This window comes from Agaricus bisporus, assembly GCF_000300575.1.
Source record: "Agaricus bisporus var. bisporus H97 unplaced genomic scaffold AGABI2scaffold_2, whole genome shotgun sequence".
Taxonomy (NCBI): domain Eukaryota; kingdom Fungi; phylum Basidiomycota; class Agaricomycetes; order Agaricales; family Agaricaceae; genus Agaricus; species Agaricus bisporus.
The window spans coordinates 52,835-79,223 of record NW_006267355.1 but is presented as its reverse complement, the minus strand read 5'-3'; the positions used below and the strand labels follow the sequence as shown (position 1 = coordinate 79,223).

General features: G+C 47.2%; 11 protein-coding genes across 11 annotated transcripts; 8 read left to right on the top strand and 3 right to left on the bottom strand.

The window, feature by feature from the left end:
* Positions 1–965: 965 nt before the first annotated feature.
* AGABI2DRAFT_114766 (hypothetical protein) lies at positions 966–2,087 on the top strand (the record flags this gene model as incomplete). The annotated part of the gene is made up of 6 exons (XM_006457658.1): positions 966–1,085; positions 1,151–1,248; positions 1,302–1,345; positions 1,402–1,571; positions 1,632–1,834; positions 1,892–2,087. The coding sequence occupies 6 exons, from the start codon at positions 966–968 to the stop codon at positions 2,085–2,087; spliced, it is 831 nt and encodes a 276-aa protein (XP_006457721.1).
* A 1,504-nt stretch (positions 2,088–3,591) lies between these two features.
* AGABI2DRAFT_114765 (hypothetical protein) lies at positions 3,592–4,209 on the top strand (the record flags this gene model as incomplete). The annotated part of the gene is made up of 1 exon (XM_006457657.1): positions 3,592–4,209. The coding sequence occupies one exon, from the start codon at positions 3,592–3,594 to the stop codon at positions 4,207–4,209; it is 618 nt and encodes a 205-aa protein (XP_006457720.1).
* Positions 4,210–5,276: 1,067 nt separating this feature from the next.
* On the top strand, positions 5,277–6,139 carry AGABI2DRAFT_114764 (hypothetical protein; the record flags this gene model as incomplete). The annotated part of the gene is made up of 4 exons (XM_006457656.1): positions 5,277–5,396; positions 5,457–5,554; positions 5,605–5,648; positions 5,703–6,139. The coding sequence occupies 4 exons, from the start codon at positions 5,277–5,279 to the stop codon at positions 6,137–6,139; spliced, it is 699 nt and encodes a 232-aa protein (XP_006457719.1).
* Positions 6,140–8,732: 2,593 nt separating this feature from the next.
* On the top strand, positions 8,733–9,462 carry AGABI2DRAFT_215625 (hypothetical protein). Its single transcript, XM_006457655.1, has 2 exons — positions 8,733–9,351; positions 9,403–9,462. Exon 1 carries the CDS (start codon positions 8,906–8,908, stop codon positions 9,302–9,304), a length of 399 nt encoding a protein of 132 aa, XP_006457718.1. The 5' UTR covers positions 8,733–8,905; the 3' UTR covers positions 9,305–9,351; positions 9,403–9,462.
* Positions 9,463–11,569: 2,107 nt separating this feature from the next.
* Positions 11,570–12,798, top strand: AGABI2DRAFT_190154 (hypothetical protein; the record flags this gene model as incomplete). Its single annotated transcript, XM_006457654.1, has 4 exons — positions 11,570–11,616; positions 11,678–11,846; positions 11,902–12,123; positions 12,181–12,798. Coding segments are annotated over 4 exons (1,027 nt in total), but the record flags the coding sequence as incomplete, so codon positions are not given.
* A 232-nt stretch (positions 12,799–13,030) lies between these two features.
* AGABI2DRAFT_190153 (hypothetical protein) lies at positions 13,031–13,773 on the bottom strand. The gene is made up of 4 exons (XM_006457653.1): positions 13,549–13,773; positions 13,424–13,493; positions 13,331–13,368; positions 13,031–13,268 (listed from the first exon to the last, which is right to left on the bottom strand). Exons 1-2 carry the CDS (start codon positions 13,757–13,759, stop codon positions 13,483–13,485), a joined length of 222 nt encoding a protein of 73 aa, XP_006457716.1. The 5' UTR covers positions 13,760–13,773; the 3' UTR covers positions 13,031–13,268; positions 13,331–13,368; positions 13,424–13,482.
* A 608-nt stretch (positions 13,774–14,381) lies between these two features.
* AGABI2DRAFT_133591 (hypothetical protein) lies at positions 14,382–14,713 on the top strand. Its single transcript, XM_006457652.1, has 2 exons — positions 14,382–14,512; positions 14,573–14,713. The coding sequence occupies exons 1-2, from the start codon at positions 14,495–14,497 to the stop codon at positions 14,708–14,710; spliced, it is 156 nt and encodes a 51-aa protein (XP_006457715.1). The 5' UTR covers positions 14,382–14,494; the 3' UTR covers positions 14,711–14,713.
* A 361-nt stretch (positions 14,714–15,074) lies between these two features.
* On the bottom strand, positions 15,075–16,188 carry AGABI2DRAFT_176336 (hypothetical protein; the record flags this gene model as incomplete). Its single annotated transcript, XM_006457651.1, has 5 exons — positions 16,076–16,188; positions 15,990–16,027; positions 15,301–15,486; positions 15,170–15,249; positions 15,075–15,108 (listed from the first exon to the last, which is right to left on the bottom strand). Coding segments are annotated over exons 1-5 (411 nt in total), but the record flags the coding sequence as incomplete, so codon positions are not given.
* Positions 16,189–16,977: 789 nt separating this feature from the next.
* AGABI2DRAFT_176335 (hypothetical protein) lies at positions 16,978–17,915 on the bottom strand. Its single transcript, XM_006457650.1, has 4 exons — positions 17,586–17,915; positions 17,382–17,525; positions 17,098–17,307; positions 16,978–17,061 (listed from the first exon to the last, which is right to left on the bottom strand). Exons 1-4 carry the CDS (start codon positions 17,643–17,645, stop codon positions 17,032–17,034), a joined length of 444 nt encoding a protein of 147 aa, XP_006457713.1. The 5' UTR covers positions 17,646–17,915; the 3' UTR covers positions 16,978–17,031.
* A 2,532-nt stretch (positions 17,916–20,447) lies between these two features.
* Positions 20,448–21,539, top strand: AGABI2DRAFT_198682 (hypothetical protein; the record flags this gene model as incomplete). Its single annotated transcript, XM_006457649.1, has 3 exons — positions 20,448–20,575; positions 20,631–20,851; positions 20,909–21,539. The coding sequence occupies exons 1-3, from the start codon at positions 20,456–20,458 to the stop codon at positions 21,537–21,539; spliced, it is 972 nt and encodes a 323-aa protein (XP_006457712.1). The 5' UTR covers positions 20,448–20,455.
* A 126-nt stretch (positions 21,540–21,665) lies between these two features.
* AGABI2DRAFT_182878 (hypothetical protein) lies at positions 21,666–24,614 on the top strand (the record flags this gene model as incomplete). The annotated part of the gene is made up of 3 exons (XM_006457648.1): positions 21,666–21,778; positions 21,836–22,190; positions 22,273–24,614. The coding sequence occupies 3 exons, from the start codon at positions 21,666–21,668 to the stop codon at positions 24,436–24,438; spliced, it is 2,634 nt and encodes an 877-aa protein (XP_006457711.1). The 3' UTR covers positions 24,439–24,614.
* Between the last annotated feature and the right edge of the window lie 1,775 nt (positions 24,615–26,389).

Sequence of the window (26,389 nt, the reverse complement as noted above, 5' to 3'; positions counted from 1 at the left end):
TTTATTGATATGTGTTGGGATTAATGTAATATAAGAAGGAAAGAGGGTTTTTTGTAATAAGATGTGTGTACGATTGTAGAGTTTTTTTTTGAGTGTTGTTTTCGTTCTGTGTAATTGATATTGGTTGTTGGAATGGGTTTTGTGGAATATGATTTATTTTGGTTTATGTACTGACTGAAATGAGATTTGTGGAACATTGCGCGAGGAATGAGCGAGGTGTGATTTCTTGGGTGTGTGCCTGTGCCATGTGTGTGCACTTGTGAGCGTTCACAACGTATTTTACTACCCTATCTCGACGCTTTGATTTGACCGGTGAGGGACAAGGAAGACTGTGCAGATAATTCAGACAAGATACGCAAGTCTGGGCTACCCGACTTCGTTATATTATTTCCCTGAGGCTCCGACTTTTCCGCCCTGGGACTCTCACTAAGTTTGATCTCGTATGATTCCCATTTTTTAGAATAGCTCTTCCTTATCTCTAACTGCTCGATCCGGCCACATTCAAAATACTTGTTGTTTGGATGATACATTGCTGGACCTATATTAATAGTAATCCCCCATGAACCATCAGCGCTCAGCGCTGAAAAATGATGATGATTATTTTTGGAATCAGAGATGCTTTGTGATTATTCGTGCCGGTGCATTCAAAGCTCGGATATGGCGACTGGTACTAATACTGTTTCGGAGAGATCTACACTCAAGATAATTATGCTGAGATTTTGAAAAACACTAGTAAAGGTTTCGCGAATTTTGAACAAGAGAGATTATTGTGAGACCTTGGTTCTATTATCGGTGATCAAACATATCATCATTGCGAGACACCTCGGTTCGCCCCGTTATCTATCGACAACATCAACATGTAGTTGAACGAAGCTGGCACTACCATTGATATAATATCATCGATGATCAAACATAAAGAGGTCGGCTAGCGCTCCCGTGAAGCCAGTTCAACCGTGCTCTTCATCATGACACCCACTGCACCCACCGCTGTATTCTACAATCCAGATACCTACCTCAATCATCTTTCACCTCAGGAAGCCTTTGAATATGAGACTGGAAGGAATTTTCTCCTCGTCCTCCTAGGTGTCAGTTTCCCTCATTTGCTCCTTCGTGTTTTCCCTTTCATTAATTGATTAACCTCGTTTAAAAGGCAACCATTTGGGATATACTTGCTACTCTCCCCGATGATATAAAAGTCTTGAGGCGCTGTCATTTGCGCATTTCTATATTCTGTTTCATTTTCTCTAGGTCAGTACATATTGTGTCATACTACTTTTCAACGATACCAACAATTTTTGTAGAGGTTTTGCTTTAGCACGTGTCATGATCGACGTCATCTGCAGGAGTTTGTGCTTTCAACCGTAGTGCTGGATTTGACTCGTTGATGACACCGTTTTATAGTCATGCCAATCCACAACATCCATGCGCTGGTTATTTCGAGCACCACTCTCTGCGGGATGTCAATTGGATGTTCCTCATACCTATTCCTACAGCGCGTTCGCGCAGTTTATGCAGACTGCCCCAGAGTTCAACAGTTCTTCACATTCTTTTGGATAGCATATCTTGGAACCGTATGCGGCCTGTCATTTTCTATCAAACCAACTTATATCCCGAATACTCAACATTTCAAGAATTCGGATATTCAACCTTTAATGTTCTTCGCCATGGCCACATCTATTGCCTACGATTCGTCTGTGTTCCTCGCCATTTCGTATAAAATCGGACTAGCACACGTCGTCATTGATCGCGAAATGGGGTGGAAACGCTTCATTACGGGCAAAGCTCTACCTCGTTTATCTCAAGCTGTCTTGCGAGGCGGTCAACAGTATTTCTTGTCAGTACTACCGATATTTTACTCTTGATTGACACTTGGATTCATGTTTTGATTAAGGCTAGCTTTACTCGTGCTTTACCCGGGTGGAATTGTTCTATATGTTCCATTCACCCCTCCGATATTGAAAAGTATACTTACGGTGTTCTTTGCACCGCTCATGGCTTCGATGTCGTGTCGCATCTACCGCGACATAAAGCTGTTTGAACGTGATGTTGCTACACCATACCCGATTTCCGAGATCGTTTTTGCGTAGACCGAATGGCTAGAACACCTCAACAATGGAAGAGGAACCAAAGCCAATCGAATAAAATGCGACACTCCTTTTCTTCTTGACCTTTTTTTTTTGCTTTAATCAATTGGTGTACTTTTCACGCTTCATGCGCCAGATTAATTAACAGCATAAATCAATCGAGTTGGGAGGATAGGCGGACGATGATGTTAGCGCGACCTCGTGCTTTTTATTCTATCTAGAATACAAAATAAGCGCGCAGTTAGTTTTCCGTAGTATTATTTTTGCATGATTTTGACGACGCACATTTTTTGATTTTATCAATATGGTTTTGTATTTTGGCTTTTTTTTTTTAGGATGGTGGCGAAATTGTAATGATTTCGGAACGAAAAATAAAGAATGAAAAAAGAAAAGGAAGAAGGGGTCGCGGGTGGAGGAGAAGAATTTATTTCTTCTTGTAATGGTAGATGTTTTAATTCGTCGTGAGCCGGATAGTCGCTGGCCAACCAACATTAAGGTTGGGGAGTGAGCTTGAGCATATGAGCGCTCATTGAACACCAGCCTGCTCCTACCCAGCTCTCACCCCGCGAGTCTAGGCTCATTTGTATTTGTAGAGATTTACTCTATTAATTATTATACAAATGTCGGGTTGACCTGTGCATGAATGGCACTGTTAATCATACCTGCCTTATCCTCGTCTATTCACATACCATCTCATGCCATCCACAGCCTCCGGCCACAACAAGATGAGAAATGATGGCTATCATAGATGCTTGATTGGAGTGCAACTACCCATGTGCACATGGTCACTGTGCCGGCTGCGTTCAGACTCGGGCATAGCGACTGTGCTAACTAGTACTGTTTCGAAGAGATCGAAAAGGTGCTATACTCACCCAGTGATAACTACACCGAGATTTAAAAAACCATAGCATACTACCTGGACGGTGAGGCCTTCAAACTTCAAATGATAGATAGATCATGTTGCGAAGCCTCGGTTCACCCCGTCATCTATCATCGACATCACCATATAGTTGAACAAAGTTGATATAATATCATCGATGATCAAACATAAAAGGGAAGGATCTCCTGAAGCCAGTTCAACGCTCTTCATCATGGCACCCACATCCACCGTCATATCGTACAATCCAGATACTACCTACCTTAACCATCTCTCACCTCATGAAGCCCTAGAGTATGAGATTACAAGGAACGTTCTCATCGTCCTCTTAGGTGTACGTTCTCCTGGTTTCCTCTATTGTCTTTTCTTTTAATTGACCCGTTCAAGGCTACTTTTTGGGATATACTTGCCACTCTCTCCGATGATATAAAAGTCGTGAAGCACAGCCGTTTGCGCTTTGCTACATTCTGTTTCATTTTCTCTAGGTCAGCACATATTGTGTCTTACCTTCTCAGCAATTCCAACAATTTGTAGAGGTTTTGCGCTAGTCCATGTCACGATCGACGTCATCTGCAGGAGTTCGTGCTTTCAATGTTGGATTTGACTCAAAGCTAAGATTGCTTTACAGTCATGCCAATCCACAACCTCTATGCGACACCACTCTCTAGCATTATTTTTTGTGGATTGTCGGTTTCATGTTCCGAGTACATATTCCTCCAGCGGATTCGCGCAATCTATGCATATAGCCCCCGAGTTCGACGGTTCTTCGCCATTTTTTGGATGGTATCTCTGAGTTCCGAAATCCTGCTATTGTTCTCCATCAAGCCAGTCTATATCCCAAACACTCAACAGTTCAAGGATGCGGGCGTCCAACCTTTAATGTGCCTCACTATCGTCACAGCCATCGCCTTCGATTCTTCTGTGTTCCTTGCCATCTCATATAAAATTGGTATAGCACACATCGTCATTGATCGTGAAATGGGGTGGAAGCGCTTCATTACGGGCAAAGCTCTACCTCGTTTATCTCAAGCTGTCTTGCGAGGCGGTCAACAGTATTACTTGTCAGTACTACCATTAGTATCATCCAGATTGACCTTCATTCATGTTTTGACCAAGGCTAGTTTTTCTCGTGCTTTTGCCGACTGCAATCATTCTATATTTTCCGTCCATCCCGCAAAATTGCAAGAGTACGCTTGTGGTATTCTTATCACCGCTCGTGGCTTCAATGTCATGTCGTGTCTATCGTAAAATCAAGCTATTTGAACGTGACGTGACGACACCATACCCAATTTCCGAGATTCGATTTGTTTAACTCTTTACTATGGTTGAAAGAGTTGAAGCCCCTTGATATTGTCACTCCCTTCATCCACAGACTCTGCAGAAAGCTCCACCACGGGACAACAGGGGAGGAACAATGGCCAAACAAAAAAACGGACCTTCCTTTCATTTTGGCACTATTCGTTCATCGTATTTACTGGTGTACTTACATACTTCAGAGGGATGTTCTTTAAAGTTTAACAAGCATGTAGCTTAGAAAAGGTTGACCGTTTATATGTGAATTGTAGAGACTTTTTTTTGAATGTGTTCCTGTATAGTTGATATTGATGTTGAAACGGGTTTTGTGGAATATGATTTATTTATTTTACTACGTACCGCCCTGCTTGGAATGAGATTTTTACTTGTTGTGGATTATCATTGCTAGACATTCTACACCACCACATTCTATTTCTCATTTTTCCACCCACCCTAACCCTGCTGGAAATCCGGCCAGCCAACACCAGGGTCGAAGTTGACGCTTTTGGGGCGACCCCGACTGTGTTCCAGCTTCGATCTCTCGGGCCCAAGTACTCCCTAGGTCCTCAATCCCCAACCATAATGTTCTTTGGCTAGTGACTATCTGGTTCATAGAGGAGAAAACATAAATAGTAGAGTCATTTGAGCATCAGCGCTGAACCATGATGATCCAATTGGAAATCAGATATGTTTGATTGGAGCGGACCGAACCCATGTGCAAGTCTTTGTGTCGGCTGCATTTCAGATTCGGGTATGGTACTAATACTGTTTTAGAGAGATTGGAAAAGTTACTACACTCACGATAATTTCACTGAGATTGAAGAATTATTATACTGCCCTCAATGGTAAGGCTTTCAGGCCTTTTCGGGTAGGATGGGTCGTTGCGAGACTTCCGGATCACTGCCCATCATCATGATGCGGGTAAAAGAAGCAACTAGCATTGATATCAGATGAACTGTCGTTGAAACGGGAGCCAATATAAAGAGTAAGGATCCTGTGAAGCTAGTTTAACGTTCTTCATTATGACTCTGCCCACATCCAGGGTCGTATCCTCTAATCCAGAAACCTACCTTAACCATCTCTCCCCTCAGGAAGCCCATGAGTATGAGGCTACAAGGAACGTTCTCCTCGTCCTTTTTGGTGTCAGTTCTCAGCCTCAGTGTTTGCTCCATCGTGTTTTCCCTTGCTTAATCTTTTTAAAGGCCACAATTTGGGATATACTTGCCACTCTCTCCGATGACATCAAAGTCTTGAAGCGCAGCCGATTTCGCCCTGCTATATTCTGTTTCATTTTCTCTAGGTCAGTACATACTGTGACATACCTTCTCAACGGTACTAACAATTTTTCAGATGTTTTGCTTTAGCACATGTCATTATCAACGTCATCCGAAGGGGTACGCCGTGCCCTCCAAAGTCAAATTTGACTCGAGAATGACACTGCTTTGTAGCCACGCCAGTCCGAAATCTCCATGCGACAGTCCTATTGAGCGTTGTTTTCTGTGGGATGTCAATTGGGTGTTCCTCGTACTTATTCCTCCAGCGGGTTCGCGCAGTCTATGCAGATAGCCCTAGAGTTCAACAGTTCTTCACCATCTTTTGGATGACATTCCTTGCTTCCGAAACGCTTATGGGGTTCTCCATTAAGCCAGTTTATATCCCAAATACTGAACATTTCAAGGAGACGGGCATTCAACCTCTGGTAGCGATTACCATTTTTTTGGCTATCGCCTATGATTCTTCTATCTTCCTCGCCATCTCGTATAAAATTGGAATTGCGCATGTCATAATTGATCGCGAAATGGGCTGGAAACGTTTTATTGTGGGAAAAGCTCTACCTCGTTTATCTCAAGCTGTCTTGCGAGGGGGACAACAATATTATTTGTGAGTTTTAATCATTACTACCACTGTCAGTTATCCTTACTAGGAGTGAAATTTTCATCGATGTTTTTCGACTTAAGATTAGTTTTTATTTTGCTTTTTCCGAGTGCAATTGCTTTATGCGTTCCTTCTACCCCTCCGATATTTAAAAGTATGTTTTCGGAATTAATTGCACCGCTCATGGCTTCGATGTCGTGCCGCGTTTACCGTAATATCAAGCTATATGAATATGAGGTCACTGTACCTTATCCAATTTCCGAGATCCAGTTTTTGTAATTATAAATGGTTGAAATGGCTAGAACACCTCGAGGGGAGTAACTCCAAGGGGGTCAAGCCTCTTGTGGGCGTATTTATAGGTTCCCTCATGGTATTAATCAGGACTAAAGTGACTTATGTAGCTTGAAATTTGGGCTTTTCATGTGATGTTTGTGATGCTCGGAGGAAATTATCTCAAAGTGAATTTGAGGATAATCGATTCGCAATAATATCGAACGTGAAATCCTGATTGAAGCAGGGGTAAGTATTCCCTAAATGATTTTCGGGGAGAGAGAAGATATTATACCACCTTACTTGGAATAAGGTTGTATCTGTTGGGACGATGCTGGGCCTACTGATAGTAATGACAAAAGTAGTAGAGTCGTTTGAGACTCCCTCGAGCATCGGTGCCGAAAATTCGAAATTCGAAATGATGATTATATTGGAAATATATTTAGTCAAGCCAATCGACAACCTCTATGCGGCAGTCAGTGCTCTCGTATTTGGTCGCCCGCAGCGTGAGGATGGGTAGGAGTCTGCTATCATGCCCGCTTTTGACACTCTGTCCGGCACCGTTATAACTTCATGATCAGAGCCGGTTATAACACGTACCGGAAATTTCCGAACGAATCGTTCGCTTATCCAGCTACATAGTAATCCTTCGCAAACTCCACATTCCCACCCGTCTCAGCGTCAAGATCTATTACTTGTGCCTCATTGACATCACCCATCTACGATAGTCTCACAGCAGTCTCCACCTTCTCAAAGACTAACTGTGAGTCGCCCTTATTTGACCTAATGAATGAAGTGGTGAAACTACCCTAGCTACCTCATCAGCTCTAGCCTCTCACCGCACCCGCTGGAGCGCCCCAGTATGTTCGAACATGCTCAGGGTTTCACTGTGTCCGGTGGTACATGCATCAACGGCGTGGACAACTGTGAATAATAGTTGCATTGTATCTGTGACCTGCGTTATACTAACTATACTCTTACCCTAGCCACTACCATAACCAGCGTCGTAATCAAGCCCTCAAGTAACTGTAAGAAGAGTTCCCCCGCGCGTTGCCTCTACTGATGTCCATCCTTGCTAGTCATGAAATAACTTCTGGAGAAGACGATACCCGGGGCAGCATCCGATTCTTCTGCTCGCGATCTACCCCTCGATGTTATCCTGGAACCCGGTTGGCCATATTAGAACAACGTATACGCTTCATTTTCAACTGCATTGGCAAGAAAAAGATGCGCTGGGTGGTCATGCTGCTGGTGTTGGCAAGTCAGCCATTATGCAAAGCGTTGCCGGGTCCGAACTTCCCCCAGTAATTTGGCGCGCCTCGATCGTACCGAGCCCTACTACGTGATTCTAGAGCCGGCTGCCACCTTTCGCTCATTTGGCCAGCGAATGGCGGAGTTGAATGGAGCGACGATGAAATAAGGCTAAATCTATACAAGGCCGCCGTTTCAAATGTCGTAGATGGAATTGTAGAGGGAAGGCCAGGCTTTTGTACTGGATTCCTTGTTGGTATCTTGACCACACGTATCGTGGACTATCCTCTGATGTTTCCATATGACTCCTTGCAAAGACTCGTGTTTGTAAGCTCTTTATATATTTCATCTACATTTGTAATACTGAGTTTATATATTAGAACAAATCTCGACGTCATGAATATGCATACTCAAGCAGGCGCCTCTCAAAGTCGTCGATTTTCCTATATCACATGGGGTACCCGGTTGCTGTTCTACCACGTCCCTCCACACCGGCAACCGATTTATCTGATGCGTGGAATCCATCCTGTGAAGTGAGTGACGTCTCTATGTTTTCTGTAATGCGCTGATCAGCGTTGTGCAGCATAAGCGAGACTGTGAGTGGGAAGAAGGAGAGGACGAAAAGTGGATAACTCAGTTCAAGGTGGATGAAGTCGAAGGCAGCGCATGCGACATTTATCGTTAACGGTTGGAACGCCAACTGGAGGATTGGAAGGCCCGGTCTCCAGATTAATCTGTCCCTGTTTTGTTCACCTCAAACGCTTTGTAGAGTTTCAATTTGTCGATCCGGAGGATGGCATTGTCGGAGTGGACGTACTGGTTCGTGCATGAGTTTTCGGAAGAGGAGCAGGTGGAGTTGGTGAGTACTGTGTAATGTCCTACCCAATATCACCGGTCTTATCAACCATGATCGCATAGTCGCGACTTTTTTTCTCGTCTCGGTTCTTTAAACTCGTGTCGTCACATCACGAGGCCATGTGTTTGTCACGTGGTATTATGCCGCATCCCGTGCCACCTCAGACCTGCGACCTGTCCTTCTCCCTCCTTGCTGTTGCGACTGCGTCCCTTTGTTTTCTCCGTCTGTGCGGCTGGTATATGGCATCACCCTGCCCAATCAGCTTAGCACCACCCCGATTATGCTGGTCTTGAGTTCGGTAACCCCCTTGAGGGACCGCCCGACACCGACTCGCTGCCCTTTGCCTGCCACACAGAGAATTGGCCCCCTCGTGCCTTCACCGTTCCCCATCGTGACGTGATGAACTTGGCGTATGGCTGGTGTGCCGTTGTTGCCCTGGGGCCATTCGACGCCCAGCGCGGGGGTCATCTTGTTCTCCATGACCTGAGGGTCGTGGTTCCTTTTCCTCACGGCTCCTGCATCCTGATACCGTCCGCCTTTCTATGGCACAGCAATGTGCCCGTTCCTAGGGACCAAGGGCGCGCTTCTTTGACCTTCTATACCCCGGGCGGGCTGTTTCGTTTCATCCGCAACGACTTTCGGACGGAAGCTAGTTTGGTGGATTCTCTGGTCAAGGTTGACCGGGAGCTGCATGATCAAGATAAACAGAGGGGGGCCAAATTCGGTGCTGCTCTTTACAGCAAGTTCACAGAGATCAAAAATCCTAGCCAAGCTGAGCTGAATCCCATCCTTTTCTAACTGCTGGTGTCGAAGCTCCGCCCCGCCCATTCAGTCTTATGCTCTTGGTGAGCCTGTTTCCCTGATAAAGTTTCTTCCCCTGGTGACCCCCGCCACAGGTAGCCACTTTACCCTACCTTTTGTTAGTATCACGGAGTCTATTTTTTTCCTGGCCTGGCCTTTTTCCCCCCGAGCCAGATGGAGGCTGGTCTGATTGCGATGATCTTCTCAGTAAACTGCCTTTGGGGCCATGTAGGTAAGAGCCATGGGCCGCCCTCCGCCTGTCCCTGCCGCCCCAATGGCCCGCCTCGGTTAGCCTTCTCGGTGGGGGACTGTTCAGCAGCCCTCGTGCTGGAGGAGGTGCGGCTGGAGTACAGCAGCTTTAATCAGCCAGCTGGCGCTTCCCTGCTTCGATTTTCGAGGAGAGCAATTCTGGAATGGCTTCTGGTCAGGGGTCGACGGCGGTCAAAGGACATTGAGCATGCGAAAGGATTCCTCGCCATCACCACAGGGCCGCTGTGAACTAACCATCCCATTGTGAGAATCACTGACCACCAATCTACCACCGTCGTTTTCGTCTCAGTCAATTCATCAGCCATTTCCCGCCCACTTGACAATATCTTACGGCGAGATCATCCTAAACCTGGGACCAACCGCTGATAATAAATGGGTTATGGAATTCTTAGACAAGATTGATGACGGACGGCCTCCATCTGATTTCCAAAAACATCCATTCGTGCCACCCCTCAGCCCCATGGTCCGAGTCAACCACTCCCCAAGTATCCTCGCAATTACCTCCATCGAAGCAAATCCCTGTTTCTCCTCCGCCGGTCAATCTATTGACCGTGTCATCTTGCTCGGAAGGATCCTGGGCTGACGCGGAATCGTTTCGGTTCACTACTTTGATCACCCTCACCAGCCCTTTCCCTGTGACTGGAAGAGGAGGGGGTGTGAGGATTGGCTAATCTTCAAGTGAACCCAAAGCTAAACATATGCGCCCATGATTTTTTCACGTCTCTGCTACTTTTCTACTATAAGATGTACGATACGTGCGATTGGGCCTCGCTCCGTTGATTCAACCATCAGCCTTGTCACTCCCGTCGTATTCGTCACCCCCGTCGTATTCGCCGTCAATTTCGCTACTCGCTTTGTTTCGGTGCTCTGCCCCCCCATCTCTTAGTATGTTGCTGTCGTCGGTCCTCTGCTGATCTTGACTTCGCGCCATTTGAAGAAACGGCCGGTCACCTCGCTGCGGAGGAGGGAGAAGGTACTGGGAAAGTTGAAGAGACCGGAGCAGAGAGCTACGGCTGTGGATGGGCAGAAGGATGATGGTTTGTCGAGGACTGAGGGCTCTTGGAGAGGAGAGTGTAGGCGAGGCAGGACGACAAAGGGTATCTCGTTGTCCAATTTCGAGAACAGTAGGGGCTACGCCAGGATGCCAATTATCTGCAGCACGAAATGCAGCGTCAACTCACCAGATGGTAGGAGAAAGATCAGAACCATGAAAAGCGGTGTCGAAGATGTTTAAAGGAGACTGGCGACGAGGGACGAAGGCGGGTTGTCCGGATGCAGCGCTTCGGCCAAAGCATGGAACGGGGCATGAATAGTAGATCGGATCTGGTCGACAGGTTGATTACCCCCAGCACATCACAAAGCAATTCGGTAATTGAGATATCGCATGTTGCTAGTCGGGCTGTAACTTTGAAAGTTGCACAGTCTCGGTGTTCTTCGTGGGCTCGTACTTTTCGCGTCCGTAGACATCTTTATGCTCTATACAGTCCGTCGAGGTATCGTGCTCTGTATTCTCTCAAGTGCCAAAATCGACCACGATGCCGTTGTCCTCGAGCAAGGGGATGATGAGGCCCGCTGTAGTGATCCGGGTGAGGCTGGGGAGCTGAAGGAGACAGGGGAAGGAGGAGTTAGAGCCGGAGGAGGCGCTGCCTGGGAACGAGGGCAGGACCGAGCATGAACAAAGACCAAAAACTGAGGTCACGGCACACGATTAAGATAGCGTTATCAAACAGGAACAAATAGAGAGTCAGCGGTCCGAAAACAAACAATGAAAATTCAATTCAATTCGTCACACACACTACATTCCGATCCCATTGTTTCGACATAGGATGTCATCCAGCACAAGGAACTTGGGATACCCGATCAACGTTCTGGGTCACCTTTCGCTTCTCAATAACCAGTTGTCGCAGCAAATAGTACTAGGCCTTTCCGTGTGAAAGTTTAGGTGCGTGCATGCAGCATGTCATATGTCACTACCTCATCCTTGGTCCTAACGATGACTTCTTTTGCAGAAGGACCACCTTTAAAGCTGCTTGCGCTAGGTATATGCGTCCGTTTGCACTCTCTCACCGATAGAGTCGCTAACTAGTAAACTCTGAATAGATGGCGGTGGGATTCGCGGACTATCAGAACTACTCATCATCAAAAAAGTTATGCACCGGCTGATGTTTGAGGAGAACGAGAAACGGAAGAAGAACAGTCAAGAACCTCTTAGCGTACTCCCGAAGCCGTGCGATTACTTCGATCTGATTGGTGGCACTAGTACTGGAGGGTACACTGCGTTATACACCCACAATCGTCCCATGTTACTCACGTGTATGTTACAGGATAATTGCTTTGATGCTTGGGCGTCTTCGGATGGATGTAGATACAGCAATCGAAAGGTACAATGATCTGGCGAAAAAAGTCTTCTCCACTCCGAAGCGATGGGGAGACGGAGCATTCAAATCGACAACACTCGAAGAAGCCATGAAATCTGTCGTGAAGACCGTAACTGGTGATTCCGAGTCACCCTTAATAGAAAGTGATCCAGCTGGAGTCTGCCGAACGTGAGTATATGACTTACTCTTCCATGCATTTGGACTTTGAATTTGAAGATTTATTAGTTTCGTCTGTGCTAAGAACGCTCACAACATGGACTCTCCAGTGCTTTTCAGGACATACCAGTCTCGTGAAACACATTTCAATTGCAAGATTTGGGAGGCCGCTCGAGCGACATCTGCAGCACCCACGTTTTTTAAGCGCATTGAAATCGGGCGGAACCAGCCCTTTATCGATGGCGGACTAGGCCGCAATAATCCGAGTCAGGTGGTACTGGAAGAAGCCAAAGCTCTCTTTGGCGCTCGTCAAATCGGGTGCTTGGTGAGCATTGGTACTGGACAGGCAAAAACAACCGAGATCAAGGAGCCTGGGATATGGCAGCGGATCATACCAACCGGCGTCATCGGTGCATTAAAGGCAATTAGCACCGACTGCGAATCAACACACCAAGCAATGTTGCGCCATTTCGCCAACTTGCCGAACACCTATTTTAGACTAAATGTCGAGCAGGGGATGCAGAAAATAACACTTTCCAAATGGGAGAAACTGAGCAATGTGGAGGCTCATACAGATCAATATATGCAGAAGGTGGAGGTCGCTGAGAAGCTTCCCTTGCTGGTTAGTGCGCTCAGTATGGAAGATTCGCTCTTGTAGATCTTCATAGTAATCTAATCTCGTTACCCTAATTATTCCTAAGCCTCAAAATGAACCGGTCCCACAAGCCAGGGAACGCAAGCCTTGTCCGCTTCCTGTGCAGTCATTTATAGGACGAGAGGCAATCCTTGACAAGATGTGCAAATATTTTGAGTTGGGGGGTAATTTTCAACGTGTCTTCGTTTTGCATGGCCTTGGGGACTCCGGCAAGACCCAAATTGCTTTCAAATTTGTTCAAGAATCAACCTAAAAATTCACGACTGGCGATAATTTATATGTTTAATTTCCAGTTTCTCCAGCGTCTTTTACGTTGACGCGACCAATGAACAAACTCTTCGAACAGACCTTAAGGCCATCACTCCAGGAAATACAGAGCGACCAGTAGATGTGAGTCTCCACTGGCTTTGCAAATCAGCGCGAGGGGAACCGGCTTCTCTTCTTCAACAACGCACGGTGAGCTGATGGAGGGAGAGCGCGTCGAGAAGTTGTCAGTAGTGCACTAAGTGGGCGGGGATTAAATTAGACCCCCATGCCAACCAAAATACTGTTAGGGGGACGTACACCTAGAATAGGCATGTCCAAAGGTTGGTGGGGCTGGGCTATCGCAATAACTGTTAGAGTTGGGGTACCATTGGGACCGGGATGATAATGCACCAGGGAACTGCACGATCAACATGTCCTTTTTCCCGAGGCCAAGATTTCTAATTGTCGTGTCACCCTCGAGCTGGGTGACATTGGCATCACTGTTGAAGTCTACATTCTTAGAAGAAAAAGCGTACAAGGAAGCTCGACAAACAGTATATCCTCTTTCCCAGTGTTAAGAGCTTGGATTGTCTTCAACTTCCGCAGTGGCGTGCGTTCGTTCAGGAAGGCTGAGATATTCGCTTGGAAGTCGTCCTCCTCTTCGTCAGTCAAGGTGATGCGTGACTGGTATACGTTGAGGAGTGCAGTATTGACCTGTAAAGTATGTTTTTCCTTGACCTTTTCCATCAGCTTGATTATAGTCAGGGCCTCGCTAACATCGATACTATTAACGCGAGCTACAATTTCATGTGACTGGTTGATGAGGCAGTACCATACATCCCGCCCTGAGATAAGACTTGTTGTTGAAGGGTAAAGAAAGAAGATAGAAAAGTATATAAAAAGCGCACAAGGAAGCTCGACAAACAATATCTTCTTCCCCAATGCTAAAATCTCTAATTTTCTTCGCCACCGCCAATGGCTTGCTTTTGTTCAGGAGTGCTGAGACCTTTTGGAACTCACTGTCATCCGGTTCAGCAGTCGCGTTCAAGGACTCGGACTAATATACATTGGTAAGTGCCGGGTTGATGTCGCGATAACCTTGTTCTTCTAGAATCCTTTCCTTGAGATCGTCGATAGTGAGGGTCTCGCTGACATCGATACTATCGACACCAATGACGATATTGTGTGATTGGTTGACGATGGCGTACCAGACGGCTGTAGAAGCGCCTGACATGGTGCGTGAACGAGGATGCTAGCCCGCTGCTTAAGTAAATTAGTTGGACATATGTTATCGCTCTGCTGAGGTAACGCTAGCTTAGCTTCTCAGTGTCGACCAGAAAACTACGAAGATCTTAGGTGAGAAGATTCATACATGAAGAATCTGACATTTGACGTTTTACAGCACACCACCAATTAAATTATACTCAATAACCAAATGTCCGTCGTCATCAATGCCCTAACATTCTGCGATGGATTCATGAAATGCATATCTTATGGTTGCTAATCATGGCAATCTATAAGGCGGGGTTGTTACAGTGTCAAATTGCAGAAAGAACTCACCCTGAAATCGCTTTCCAGGTGGCCGTGTACCTGCAAGTGCAATTGGTAGACAAGGCGTCGAAGTGGATGGTGTTGATAGGGAAGTTTGTAATTGCATGGAATCGAAGAGGAAGAATTACGTCTCATTTTGGAGTGTAATTTCACTGGGGGCGACGTGCTCGTCGTTAGGCGCGGGGTAAACTTGATCGGAGGGTATGTGAGGGAGGGAAAATAAAAAACGTGATGATGGCCTGCAAAACTGCGGTGACAGTCGAATCCTGACCGAGGATCGGAGAATCCACCAGAGGATGAGGAGTCAGTGGCCCTGGGTTGCGCTCGAATGGAGTCCAGCATTGATAACCACTTGCGGTAGCCTCGACACTGGGGGGAGAATATAAGAAAAAAGGAAATAACGCGCAAAAAGGAATGTGACACACGAGTGACTTCTGAGCTGCTTGGGATTGGCGTTCCATCCATCCTAATTCCCGAACTTCCATGTAAGCGGATCGAAGCTAGGAAACGAGTTGAGGACCAAGAAGGATGGTAGAAGAGGAGAACTGAAGAGTTTGGAAACTTCTGAGGGGCCATAATTACGGACAGTGGTGGTCATGAGTTTACCATGTTCCTGAGATAGGTGGGGCGATGGAGGCAAGCATGATCGACGTGTTGGTTGCACACCATTGGGGCAGCGGCCTCAACTAGACGCGAGTCAGTTGACGGAATAAAAGATGTCCCATGAAAAAACATACTGTATTTGAGGACAGTTTGGTCGTTTTTACGCTTTATCTGAGACCGAATGAGAGAGACGTGTTTTGACGAGAGATATACGGCAAGCGACACGTAGTAGTAGGTGGCGAGGATGACGACTTGGGCAGTAATGTAAGCAATCCTGACGTAGCCGAGGACGATGGGGTCTTCAAAGGGGATTTTGCGGGCTGCTATACAAAATCAGCGACGAGTACGGTGACGACGACGGGCTGACTCTACATGGTGACGAGCGAGACGACGAGATTCTGAACGGCGGAGTCCATTCTGGCTAGGTGGTGGAGCGTGATAGCGCAACAGCAAATTTCAAATACTCTACGGTAAAGTATCGAGTTGGTCAATACTTGGATTGAAGCTGACAGTTTGACGGGGAAGGCCAAGGATAACTTACCGAACAGAGTACGCTGAGTTTGCTACGCATGAACACAACCCACTACCACGCCAGTTAGACTATGGTGGAGCGCATAAACCGGGTAACGGGGGAAGGTAGTGAATGTCATAGGGAACGATCATCAGCCTGCCGCACCGATTAGACTGTGGTGGAGCGCATGGACCGGGCGTAGGCGTCAAGGAGGGATTCAATGAACTCAAGGAATTTAAAGCTATGCCCAATATCACGGTCACATGGCTTTGTTTATTGGTCTCAAGTCCGATTATAATTATTGTTACTTACGGTAACGTATACTTATTTCACTTAATGCGTACTTATCTCTGGACAACCACGAAATTCAGCACAGATCGATCGAGATAAACACCCACTGTGGCAGTACTTGTCGTTGATTATTGAGTCCATGTCCAGTTGAGTGATACGCTTCTTCACTGCCATCCGCCATTTCGAGCGCCGTCTTTCCCTTTGCCCGTAGTTCAGCTTTTGAAGGAAGCCTCTTGTCCGTACGAGACCAAACAATACCTTTCTCGCCTTAATCTCCCCTCCGCTGATTTTCTCACCTCCTCGAACATAGGTCTACTCGTGTCAACATCCCTCCCTGTATTAAACCGTTTCTCCGTGTGCACTTTGAATATTTACGTTACTCGTTCCTGTGTGATGAAACTAACGATTCTCTCCTTTTTTTATGGTACAGCTGCGGAAAAAGTCAAGGTCAAGCAAACCGTCACCGAACAGCGTTTTCAATCGCCACCGGCGGCACTTTGACCGCTGATCAATTCGACAGTCGTGGTACTTGGCGTCGTTGTCCCCTGCATGTGCTCGTTGGCGACGAGCTCGTCCAGAAGCAAGTTTCACTACCCATCACCCTCCACTCCGAGTTCTCCTTCCACGACCATGCCGCCGCTGCTTCCTTCATCCCTCCTCATCAGCTACGACTTCAGTCATTTCTTTCTTGAGTTCACCTACCAATCCGACGACGAAATGGTCTGTACAGATGGTACCCCGAGCTATGACCAATTAGTCTTTCACCGGTGGCGCGCCTTAAACTCTGCATTGGCCGATTTCCTCCTACTGGACGTTGACAGGAGGGGCACTGGCCAGTACCGAGTTCACACGGGACGGTCACAAATGGTTGCTTGATTTGCGTTCTGTGAGTAAAACCCTCTAAGAGAAGGTGTCATTGACCCCATTTTGTCTTTTTTAACTAGGGGATTGTTCCGGCAGAGACAGATGGGTACAACCAATAGCGTTCATTAAGATGACTCGGATAAAGACCAAGAACGTAACAATGTACCATCTGCACAGTCTTTGCATTTCATCTAGTCACTCATGGATCATCTACATCTGGCATGTAGATCTTGGTAGTGCGTGTAATAGGGCAGCGACGACGCACCGGAATGCTTCGGAACACCAAAGCGGGAAAATCACGGAATGCGACTAGCGATAGCACAATCTTCAATGGTATGGCCATGATTTCCGGCGATGTCCGGGGGTGAAGAGGCGTAGAATGGACCGGAGAATATCGATGTTTTGTTTGCGAGCCTGGCACAACGAAGATTGTCACGATTTGTGACAGTAACGCCTCGGCGCTCGCTCTCTCAATCTACCTCAATATCTCGAGATGAGGGGTGGAAGATAAGCTTCTTAGCAATCTGAATTCCTTTGGCCATTTCTTACATCAACATAGAGTTCTTCTGCCGCCCAGACCCACGAATCAAACGTGCAGCTCGGAGGATATGCCAGAGGGTATTGAAGGACCAGGTTCGCTACTCGAAGGTCAAGGGTGGCCTCCTGGCGTGCTTGAGGAACTTTTGGAACGCCCTTGGAGGGCAGGTGTGGGGGCAGATGGGGGAGAGGTCATGAGCACTATGTAGGACGCACCTCCTCCCCGAGCCCAATTTTGACGACATCCTTTGTGCCCTCTGCGAACTCGACGTACATCTCTCACCCACCCCCTGTTGGACCACTTTCTTACCCTGTCCAGTTTGCTGTCTCTCTCCTCCTGCACCTGTGTTTGCTCTCTACACCTGCCTCGCGCTCCTCTCCTCCCCTCATGGAAGCCACAACATTCTTCAAGGTATCTTTTAAGGCGGGACCACATATCCACTCGAACTTGAGTCATATTTATCCACCTGATTCGTGGGGGATTTGGGATTGTGAAAGCGAAGGGTGTAAACTAGCAAATATAAACTCAAAACAATTTTAGTGTTGAACCTGTACGAACAGGACTCTGAATGAACGAATTGAGAAGTGACTCATGTTAAACCGCTTGCTTGATTGAAATTGATCTAAATGGTAGATTCTAATTTGCTTGTTAAAATAATTTGGACTCATAGAACAAACAAACGTACCTAATTTCTCATCCACGTCCACCCCCTCATGCTTCGCAATGCTCACAATAATATCATACATGTGTAACGGCTGCCGCTCTGCACAATCACAGCATTCTAGGGACTCAATGATAAATATGCAATGCTGACTCCCCCGAAGCCGTCTACAGAGACTGAGTTTTATACTGCTTCGCAGATGCGCCCCCCAGAATGTGAACCTTTAGATGAGATTGCGCAGGAATTCGAACCCAAGCAAGAATTTCTTCCGAGAAGAGGACTGCCAGCGTCATTTTCTTCTGTTGGTTGGACTGATGCCGGCTTAAGTTTGATCAACATACCGACTCCCTCTGAAATACCGCCCATTAGCCCGCCCCGGTTGATGCCTGGACCTCGTCTCGCAAGAAGTTAATATGCATGTTAATTATCGAAGAACGGATTCTTGACTTATCGCGTCTAGGACGCAAAAAGATGCCTTGATTCCGGCGGAGAAAGAATTACTTGTTTGTTAAGGCTCAAGTATAAGACTCTGTGTTAAAATTCAGACGCGAACTATCTGCTCAGTAAGTGGTCTTTCCTCATTCCGGTCGAGGTCAGGTGGTGCTTATGATTTGATCACTACGAGGTTATCAAATTTGAGGATTGCTCTCAATGAGTCGGTGAATAATCTTCATTGCGCACTTGATTACTGATGTGAAAAGGTGGCGAGGGATTCACAAAGGGTGGTGCTAAACGACATTGTAAGGTCCTTCGTGACAGCATTCAAGGTATGTATTTGGCCTATTTACTTGTTGTACAGGTGACTCATTGGGCTTCGGAGTATCATAAAACTTGTTATCCGTCGTCCTGCCCGCTGTGGTGGCGTGGAACGTATGTCTCTCTGGTCTGATTTACGAACATACTTGTGATATTCTCAAGTTTTTCCTGCAGGACGTGAGTTGCATTTGTAACACAGATACGAAGCATGATACGGATGATATTGTCGCAGATCAGTTGTGAATCGTGACTCTGTCAGCGTAATCGCCGTATTACACGCTTCTCACATTCATGTCTTTGCACCGCAGGCCCTTCTCTTTTATCAGTATATTACTTTACCACCAAGACTATGGGATGCTATCGGAATAGAAGAGCTGATACCCCCAAAAGTGATTAACCGTGGCCACCAGACCATGTATTCGAGGAAGACACAGATCAGCTGGTTTTGGCTTGGGAGTGCAAAAAATGGGCCGAAATGCCAAACAAACAAAGCGGAAATACGACTGTAAGCCAGATTGCAAACCATGGCCTTTGAATAAACAATACTCACGGCTCTATGAAGTCCAGAATGTCTGCCGGCTCTTCTGCTATCGTGATGCGTATATCTGTACCTGCGTCGACAAAGCCCAAATCTATCAATATGGGATGAAGGCACTAGTCCTCGCACTTCAGAGTTATATGTCGTCTCAGAAAATGCATCATTTACTCAGCTAAGAAGAAGCAGAAACTGCCTTCAAAATCTCCGTCGACCATCACTGCTGATTGTGCGTGAAGTACCATCAGCGGTGACTTGCTCCTCAAATCGAAGGAGACTCTGATCCTCCTCTCCGGGCTGTGAAGGTTCGTGGATCGTCGGAGTAATTTGATATTGACGTCGTAACACCACGTTTAGCAACATCCGGAGAAAAAGAAGAAAGATTTTCCTTTTCCCGCTTCTTTTGTCCCATCGCGTCAAAGTCGCCGTCTTCAAACTGCAAAGGCGAGAACACTGAGAATGTCTGAGGTTGATGTGCGTGACTATACGCTCGACTTTGCGCCATTTGAGAAAAGGTCGGTCGCCTCGCTACGGAAGAGGGAGAAGGTATCGGGAGAGTTGGAGAGACCGGGGCGGTGGGATTCGATGAGGAGAGTGCAGGCGAGGCAGGAGCCGGAGGAGGGGCTGTCTTGGGGGCGATGGCAGGGCACTGGCAGGCAGGGAGTGCTAGTGACCAAAGACGGTGTGGCAGGAAAACTGAGGTTGTCCAATATCAAACAGGAACAAATAGAGAGTCAACGGTCCGAAAACAAACAATGAAAATTCAATTCGTCACACCACACTACATCCCGATCTCATTGTTTCGACATAGGATGTCATCCAGCACAAGGAACTCGGGATACCCGATCAACGTTCTGGGTCCCCTTTCGCTTCGCAATAACCAGTCGTAGCAAACAGTACTAGGTTTTTCCGTGTGAAAGTTTAGGTGTGTGCATGCAGTATGTCATATGTCACTGCCTCATCCCCGGTCTTAACGATGACTTCTTCTGCAGAAGGACAGCCCTTGAGGCTGCTTGCGCTAGGTACATGCGTCCGTTTGCACTCTCTCGCCGATAGAGTCGCTGACTAGTAAACTCTGAACAGATGGCGGTGGGATTCGCGGACTATCAGAACTACTCATCATCAGGGAAGTTATGCACAAGCTGATGTTTGAGGAGAACGAAAAGCGGAAGAAGGACGGTCAAGAACCTCTTAGCGTACTCCCGAAGCCGTGCGATTACTTCGATCTGATTGGTGGTACTAGTACTGGAGGGTGCGCTGCGTTATACACCCACAATCGTCTCATCTTACTCACATGTATATTACAGCATAATTGCTCTAATGCTTGGGCGTCTTCGGATGGATGTAGAGACAGCAATCAAAAAGTACAATGATCTGGCGAAACGAGTCTTCTCCACTCCGAAACAATGGGGAGACGGAACATTCAAAGCGACAACACTCGAAGAAGCCATGAAATCTGTCGTGAAGACCGTAACTGGTGATTCCGAGTCACCCTTATTAGAAAGTGATCCAGCTGGAGTCTGCCGAACGTGAGTATATTACTTACTCTTCCATACATTTGGACTTTGAATTCAAAGATTTATTAGTTTCGTTTGTGCAAAGAACGCCCACGACACAGGCATTCCTGTGCTTTTCAGGACATACCATTCTAGTGAAACGCATTCAAATTGCAAGATTTGGGAGGCCGCTCGAGCGACATCTGCAGCACCCACATTTTTTAAGCGCATTGAAATCGGGCGAAACCAGCCCTTTATCGATGGTGGGCTAGGCCGCAATAATCCGAGTCAGGTGGTACTGAAAGAAGCCAAAGCTCTCTTTGGCGCTCGTTCATTCGGGTGCTTGGTGAGCATTGGTGCTGGAGAGGCCGGAGTAATCGAGATCAAGAAACCTGGGTTATGGCAGCGAATCCTACCAACCGATGCCATCGATGCGTTAAGGAAAATTACCGCCGACTGCGAATCAACACACGAAGATATGTTACACCATTTCTCCAAGTTACCGACGGCCTATTTTCGACTAAATGTCGAGCAGGGGATGCAGGGAGTAGAGCTTTACGAACGGGAGAAACTGAGTAATGTGGAGGCCCATACAATGCAATATATGAAGAAGGCGGAGGTCGCTAAGAAGCTTGCCTTGTTAGTTAGTGCGATCAGAGCCCCGAGAGGGCAGCTTACACTCGAGCAATTCAGTATGGAAATCGCTCTTAGATCTTCATAATAACCTAATCTTGTCAAACTAGTGACTCCTGGGCCTACAAATGAATCGGTCCCACGAGCCGGGGAACACAAGCATTGTCCGCCTCCTGTGGAATTTTTTAAAGGACGAGAGGAAATTCTTGATAAGATGCGCAAGTATTTTGAGCTGGGGGGTGATTCTCGACGTGTCTTCGTTTTGCATGGCCTTGGGGGCTCCGGCAAGACCCAAATTGCTCTAAAATTTGTGAAAGAATCAACCCGGTATGATTTTACTCTACAAATGCGAGACTGGCGACAATTTATATGTATAATTTCTAGCTTCTCCAACGTCTTCTACATTGACGCGACCAATGAGCAAACTCTTCGAACAGACCTTGAGGCCATCGCTCTAGGAAATACAGAGCGATCAGTAGATGCGAGTCTCCGTTGGCTTGCAAGCCGGCGCGAGGGGAGCTGGCTTCTCTTCTTCGACAACGCGGACGATGTGAACTTGAAACTGAAGAAATTCTTTCCCCAGTGTCGATCTGGAAACATCCTGGTTACAACACGTAACCCAGACCTTTGCCTTCTCTCTACGAAAGATGGCAATGCAAAAGTTGGTGCGATGGAGCACGAAGGCGCAAAAAACCTCCTGCTGGATCGGGCTCAGGCAGAAGAGAGCGATGAAAATAAAGTGCTTGCAGAGGCAATTGTACAGGTTCTTCCTCTCATTTTCGTTTCTTTAGAAAGCGCTTTCAGTCTAACGCACAAGACAGGAACTCCATTACTTTGCTTTGGCTATTTCCCAAGCTGGCGCTTACATTTATTGCAACTCATCATTAACCAAATATGGAGAACACTATCGACGTTACCATGACAAACTGTTACAGAGTGAAGAGTTTCAAGACCAAGATACATACGGACGAGCGGTGTATGCGACGTGGAGACTGAGCTACGACAAACTTGACGTGTCAGCAAGATCTTTGCTCCAAATTTTCTCGATACTACATCACGAAGGAATTTCGGAGGAAATGTTCGAAAAGGCGGCATCGTCTGAAATACAACTGGAGGATTCCGAACTACAACTGGAGGATTCCGAACTACAAATCAAAGTGACTGAGTTGCTGAACGAGCTGGGAAAACGAGGTCCAGACTGGCTTTGGGACTTTAAGCAGGTCATCAAGCGCCTTAGTTCATATTCGCTCATTGAATATGATGCTCGAAATGAGACCTACAGCATCCATCCACTGGTACAACAGTGGAGTCGTAGCACAATGGCAGGAAACAGTCAGCTCATGCAGAAATGTGTACTCAGCATCATTGGCTTATCGATTTCTTGGACATTCGGCGAACAGGACTACAAGTACCGACGCACGCTTTTGCAACATATCTCCAGCTCCAGAGCCTCGGTCGATCCAGAACAGATGACACCTTCGGTTTTGAGTGGTTTGGCACTTGTGTACTCCGAACATGGGCAGTGGAAGGAAGCAGAGGCGCTTCAGGTGGTGGTGATGGAGAAGACGAAGCAGTGGCTTGGTGACGATCATCTTTACACACTCACAAGCATGAGCAATCTTGCGTCTACTTACTGCCACCAGGATCAGTGGAAAGAAGCAGAGGCGCTTGAGGTGGTGGTGATGGAGAAGAGGAAGCAGCTGCTCGGTGACAATCATCCTCACACACTTGGGAGCATGGGCAATCTTGCGCTCATGTACTCGAAACAGGGGCAGTGGAAGGAAGCAGAGGCGCTTCAGTTGGTGGTGATGGAGAAGATGAAGCAGCTGCTCGGTGACGATCATCCTCACACACTCACAAACATGAGCAGTCTTGCGGCCACGTACGACCACCAGGGGCAGAGGAAGGAAGCAGAGGCGCTTAGGATGGTGGTGATGGAGAAGAGGAAGCAGCTGCTCGGTGACGATCATCCTCACACACTCGGGAGCATGGGCAATCTTGCGCTCACGTACTCGGAACAGGGGCAGTTGAAGGAAGCAGAGGCGCTTCAGGTGGTGGTGATGGAGAAGACGAAGGAGCTACATGGTGATGATCATCCTGACACACTCACAAGCATGAGCCATCTTGCGCTCACGTACTCGAACCAGGGGCAGTGGAAGGAAGCAGAGGCGCTTCAGGTGGTGGTGATGGAGAAGATGAAGCAGCGGCTTGGTGACAATCATCTTCACACACTCGCAAGCATGAGCAATCTTGCGTCTACTTACTGCCACCAGGGGCAGTGGAAGGAAGCAGAGGCGCTTGAGGTGGTGGTGATGGAGAAGAGGAAGCAGCTGCTCGGTGACAATCATCCTCACACACTTGGGAGCATGGGCAATCTTGTGCTCATGTACTCGAAACAGGGGCAGTGGAAGGAAGCAGAGGCGCTTGAGGTGGTGGTGATGAAGAAGATGAAGCAGCTGCTCGGTGACGATCATCCTCACACACTCATGTGCATGGGCAATCTTGCGCTCACATACTCCAGACGGGGGCAGTGGAAGGAAGCAGAGGCGCTTGAGGTGGTGGTGATGAAGAAGATGAAGCAGCTGCTCGGTGACGATCATCCTGACACACTCACAAGCATGGGCAATCTTGCGCTCACGTACTGCCACCAGGGGCATTGGAAGGAAGCAGAGGCGCTTCAGTTGGTGGTGATGGAGAAGACGAAGCAGCTACGCGGTGATGATCATCCTGACACACTCACAAGCATGGCCAATCTTGCCTCTACTTACAGAAAACAGGGGCAGTGGAAGGAAGCAGAGGCGCTTCAGGTGGTGGTGATGGAGAAGACGAAGCAGCTACACGGTGATGATCATCCTGACACACTCACAAGCATGACCCATCTTGCGCTCACGTACAGAAACCAGGGGCAGTGGAAGGAAGCAGAGGCGCTTGAGGTGGTGTTGATGGAGAAGAGGAAGCAACTGCTTGGTGATGATTATGATTGTTGAATACTGAGGTGCTTCAACATTGGGGGTGAACAGATGCTACAATATTGAGTATCGAGCATGTCATCAAAGGTCAAACTCTATTTCCTTTTTAGTATTTTCTCCTATTCTATTCTTATCATCCTTTTGCCATTCCTGGCTTTCCGCGCCGTTATTTATTCGTTCCCTTCTGTTTGAGGGCAGCTTCATGCCAGTGCGCAACGGGTACGAGTCCTTTTGTATTTTATGCTATCACTATCAGGAACAAAGCTGAGGGATACAGTGAAAGTGTCGGTTCTGATGGGTAAGGCTTCAGCCGGGTGCTGCCTGTGAACCTGACATCTGGAACCAAGTCGCTTTGTCTCTCAATTAAATTTTCTGTCAAATTTTCCCAGAGTAAACCAAATATCTCTCCGCTGAGTGCTGAGTCCAACACTAAGTTCCTCAAAAGGGAGCTTTGGGATCTTGTACGCGATAGTGGGTTCTCGTGTTCTACAATTGGCCGAGGCAGCCGATGTTCTACATACCCTTACAGTCACACATTGACCCGAGCGGGCGACCTTCTTGCCAGGTCAACCTTGAGGCTGCCCGCACTAACGCTTTTGGTCAAAACCGTTCATGGCGTTGCTTATCAGTATTTTTATTAACTCCAAGTATACAAAGACACTGAGCCGTACATTATTAAATTGGGAATGGCTTCACGGAGGTATGCCGAATTCCATTGTGAAAGACTGACTGAATATTGACCGTTGCTTTATAGAGGAATCCCAGCTTCCAAGGCAGCGACTTTGGCAGTGTAATGATTGTGCAACTGCGTCTGTTCAAGACGCCAATGGTTTGGACAACACTATTGAACTGACGGGTGGTCGAGTGCCCTCGAAAAACTATCAACAGAAAGTCAAAAGGGTTAATATTTATCCCAATCTGCCCCGCCCGCCTGAGGAAAGAGCTTGAGTCCGTCACTCCCAACTCGCCGACTTAGCATCATCTTCCAAAACAAATAGACGAAGCATGTTCCTACTTTCCCGGAAATGGACCCGCCCCGCACAACATTCTGCCCAAGTTACTCGGAAGAAATTTGATTGGCCCAACGAAGCCGGAATTTTTCAACAGGTTGAATGCACTATCATACATGTATGAACAAGGGTATGCACGGACTTAGCGAGTAGCAGAGCCGAAGAAGAAACATCAGATTGAAGCTCGGACGAACGTCAATATGTCGCTGAAACTGTTCCGGGAGAACGGGAGAAATTTGACTCACATAGTGTCAGAAAAATGCTTGCTGTCAGAATGCATGCTAAGGTAGCGAAAAAAAAAGTTTACCACATGAGTCCAACAAGCCAGACGTTAAGAGGCTCTTTGACCAGTGAACGGTTGATTGATTAGAGTGATGATTTCAATCGTCGAGTCAAGATAAGTGGAAGTGACAGAGACATGAATATGTGTCACCGAGAAGAACGGCGAATCTAAATGCGTTATGTTTCCAGTACGGACCGGTGACTTGAAATAAGTTTCAACAAGGACGGCTTGTAGGTGAAAAGCCGGACGTCGGCCATTTTTCCGCATGCGGCAGGAGCTATTCCGACCACGGACACCCTGTAGCTTGTCGGGCCCGTTACAGACGGAAAAAGTAACGTTTGAAAGACAAAGCCGATGACACAAGTACGACCGAGTGCATTGACAGAGTTGGGGCATCGGATTCCCGGTTGGAATAATATTTCCAGCACGACGGAACTATTTTGCCAGTGAAGCAGAGCCGCTACGGAGGTAGGATGAGCGCCTCCAGCCCAGATCAAGTCGAGTCAGAAATTCAGTCAGTCGCCATTGAGTTCTGTCATATGCATTTATTTTGAACTACCATTGAACGGATACTGGGATATCTTAACCGTGATTTGGGATCTGATGACACAATTTTAGTCGCCGTCGGGACCGTTGCAGGAGTCAACGAGAATGTACTGGAGTCATGGCGAGAGAG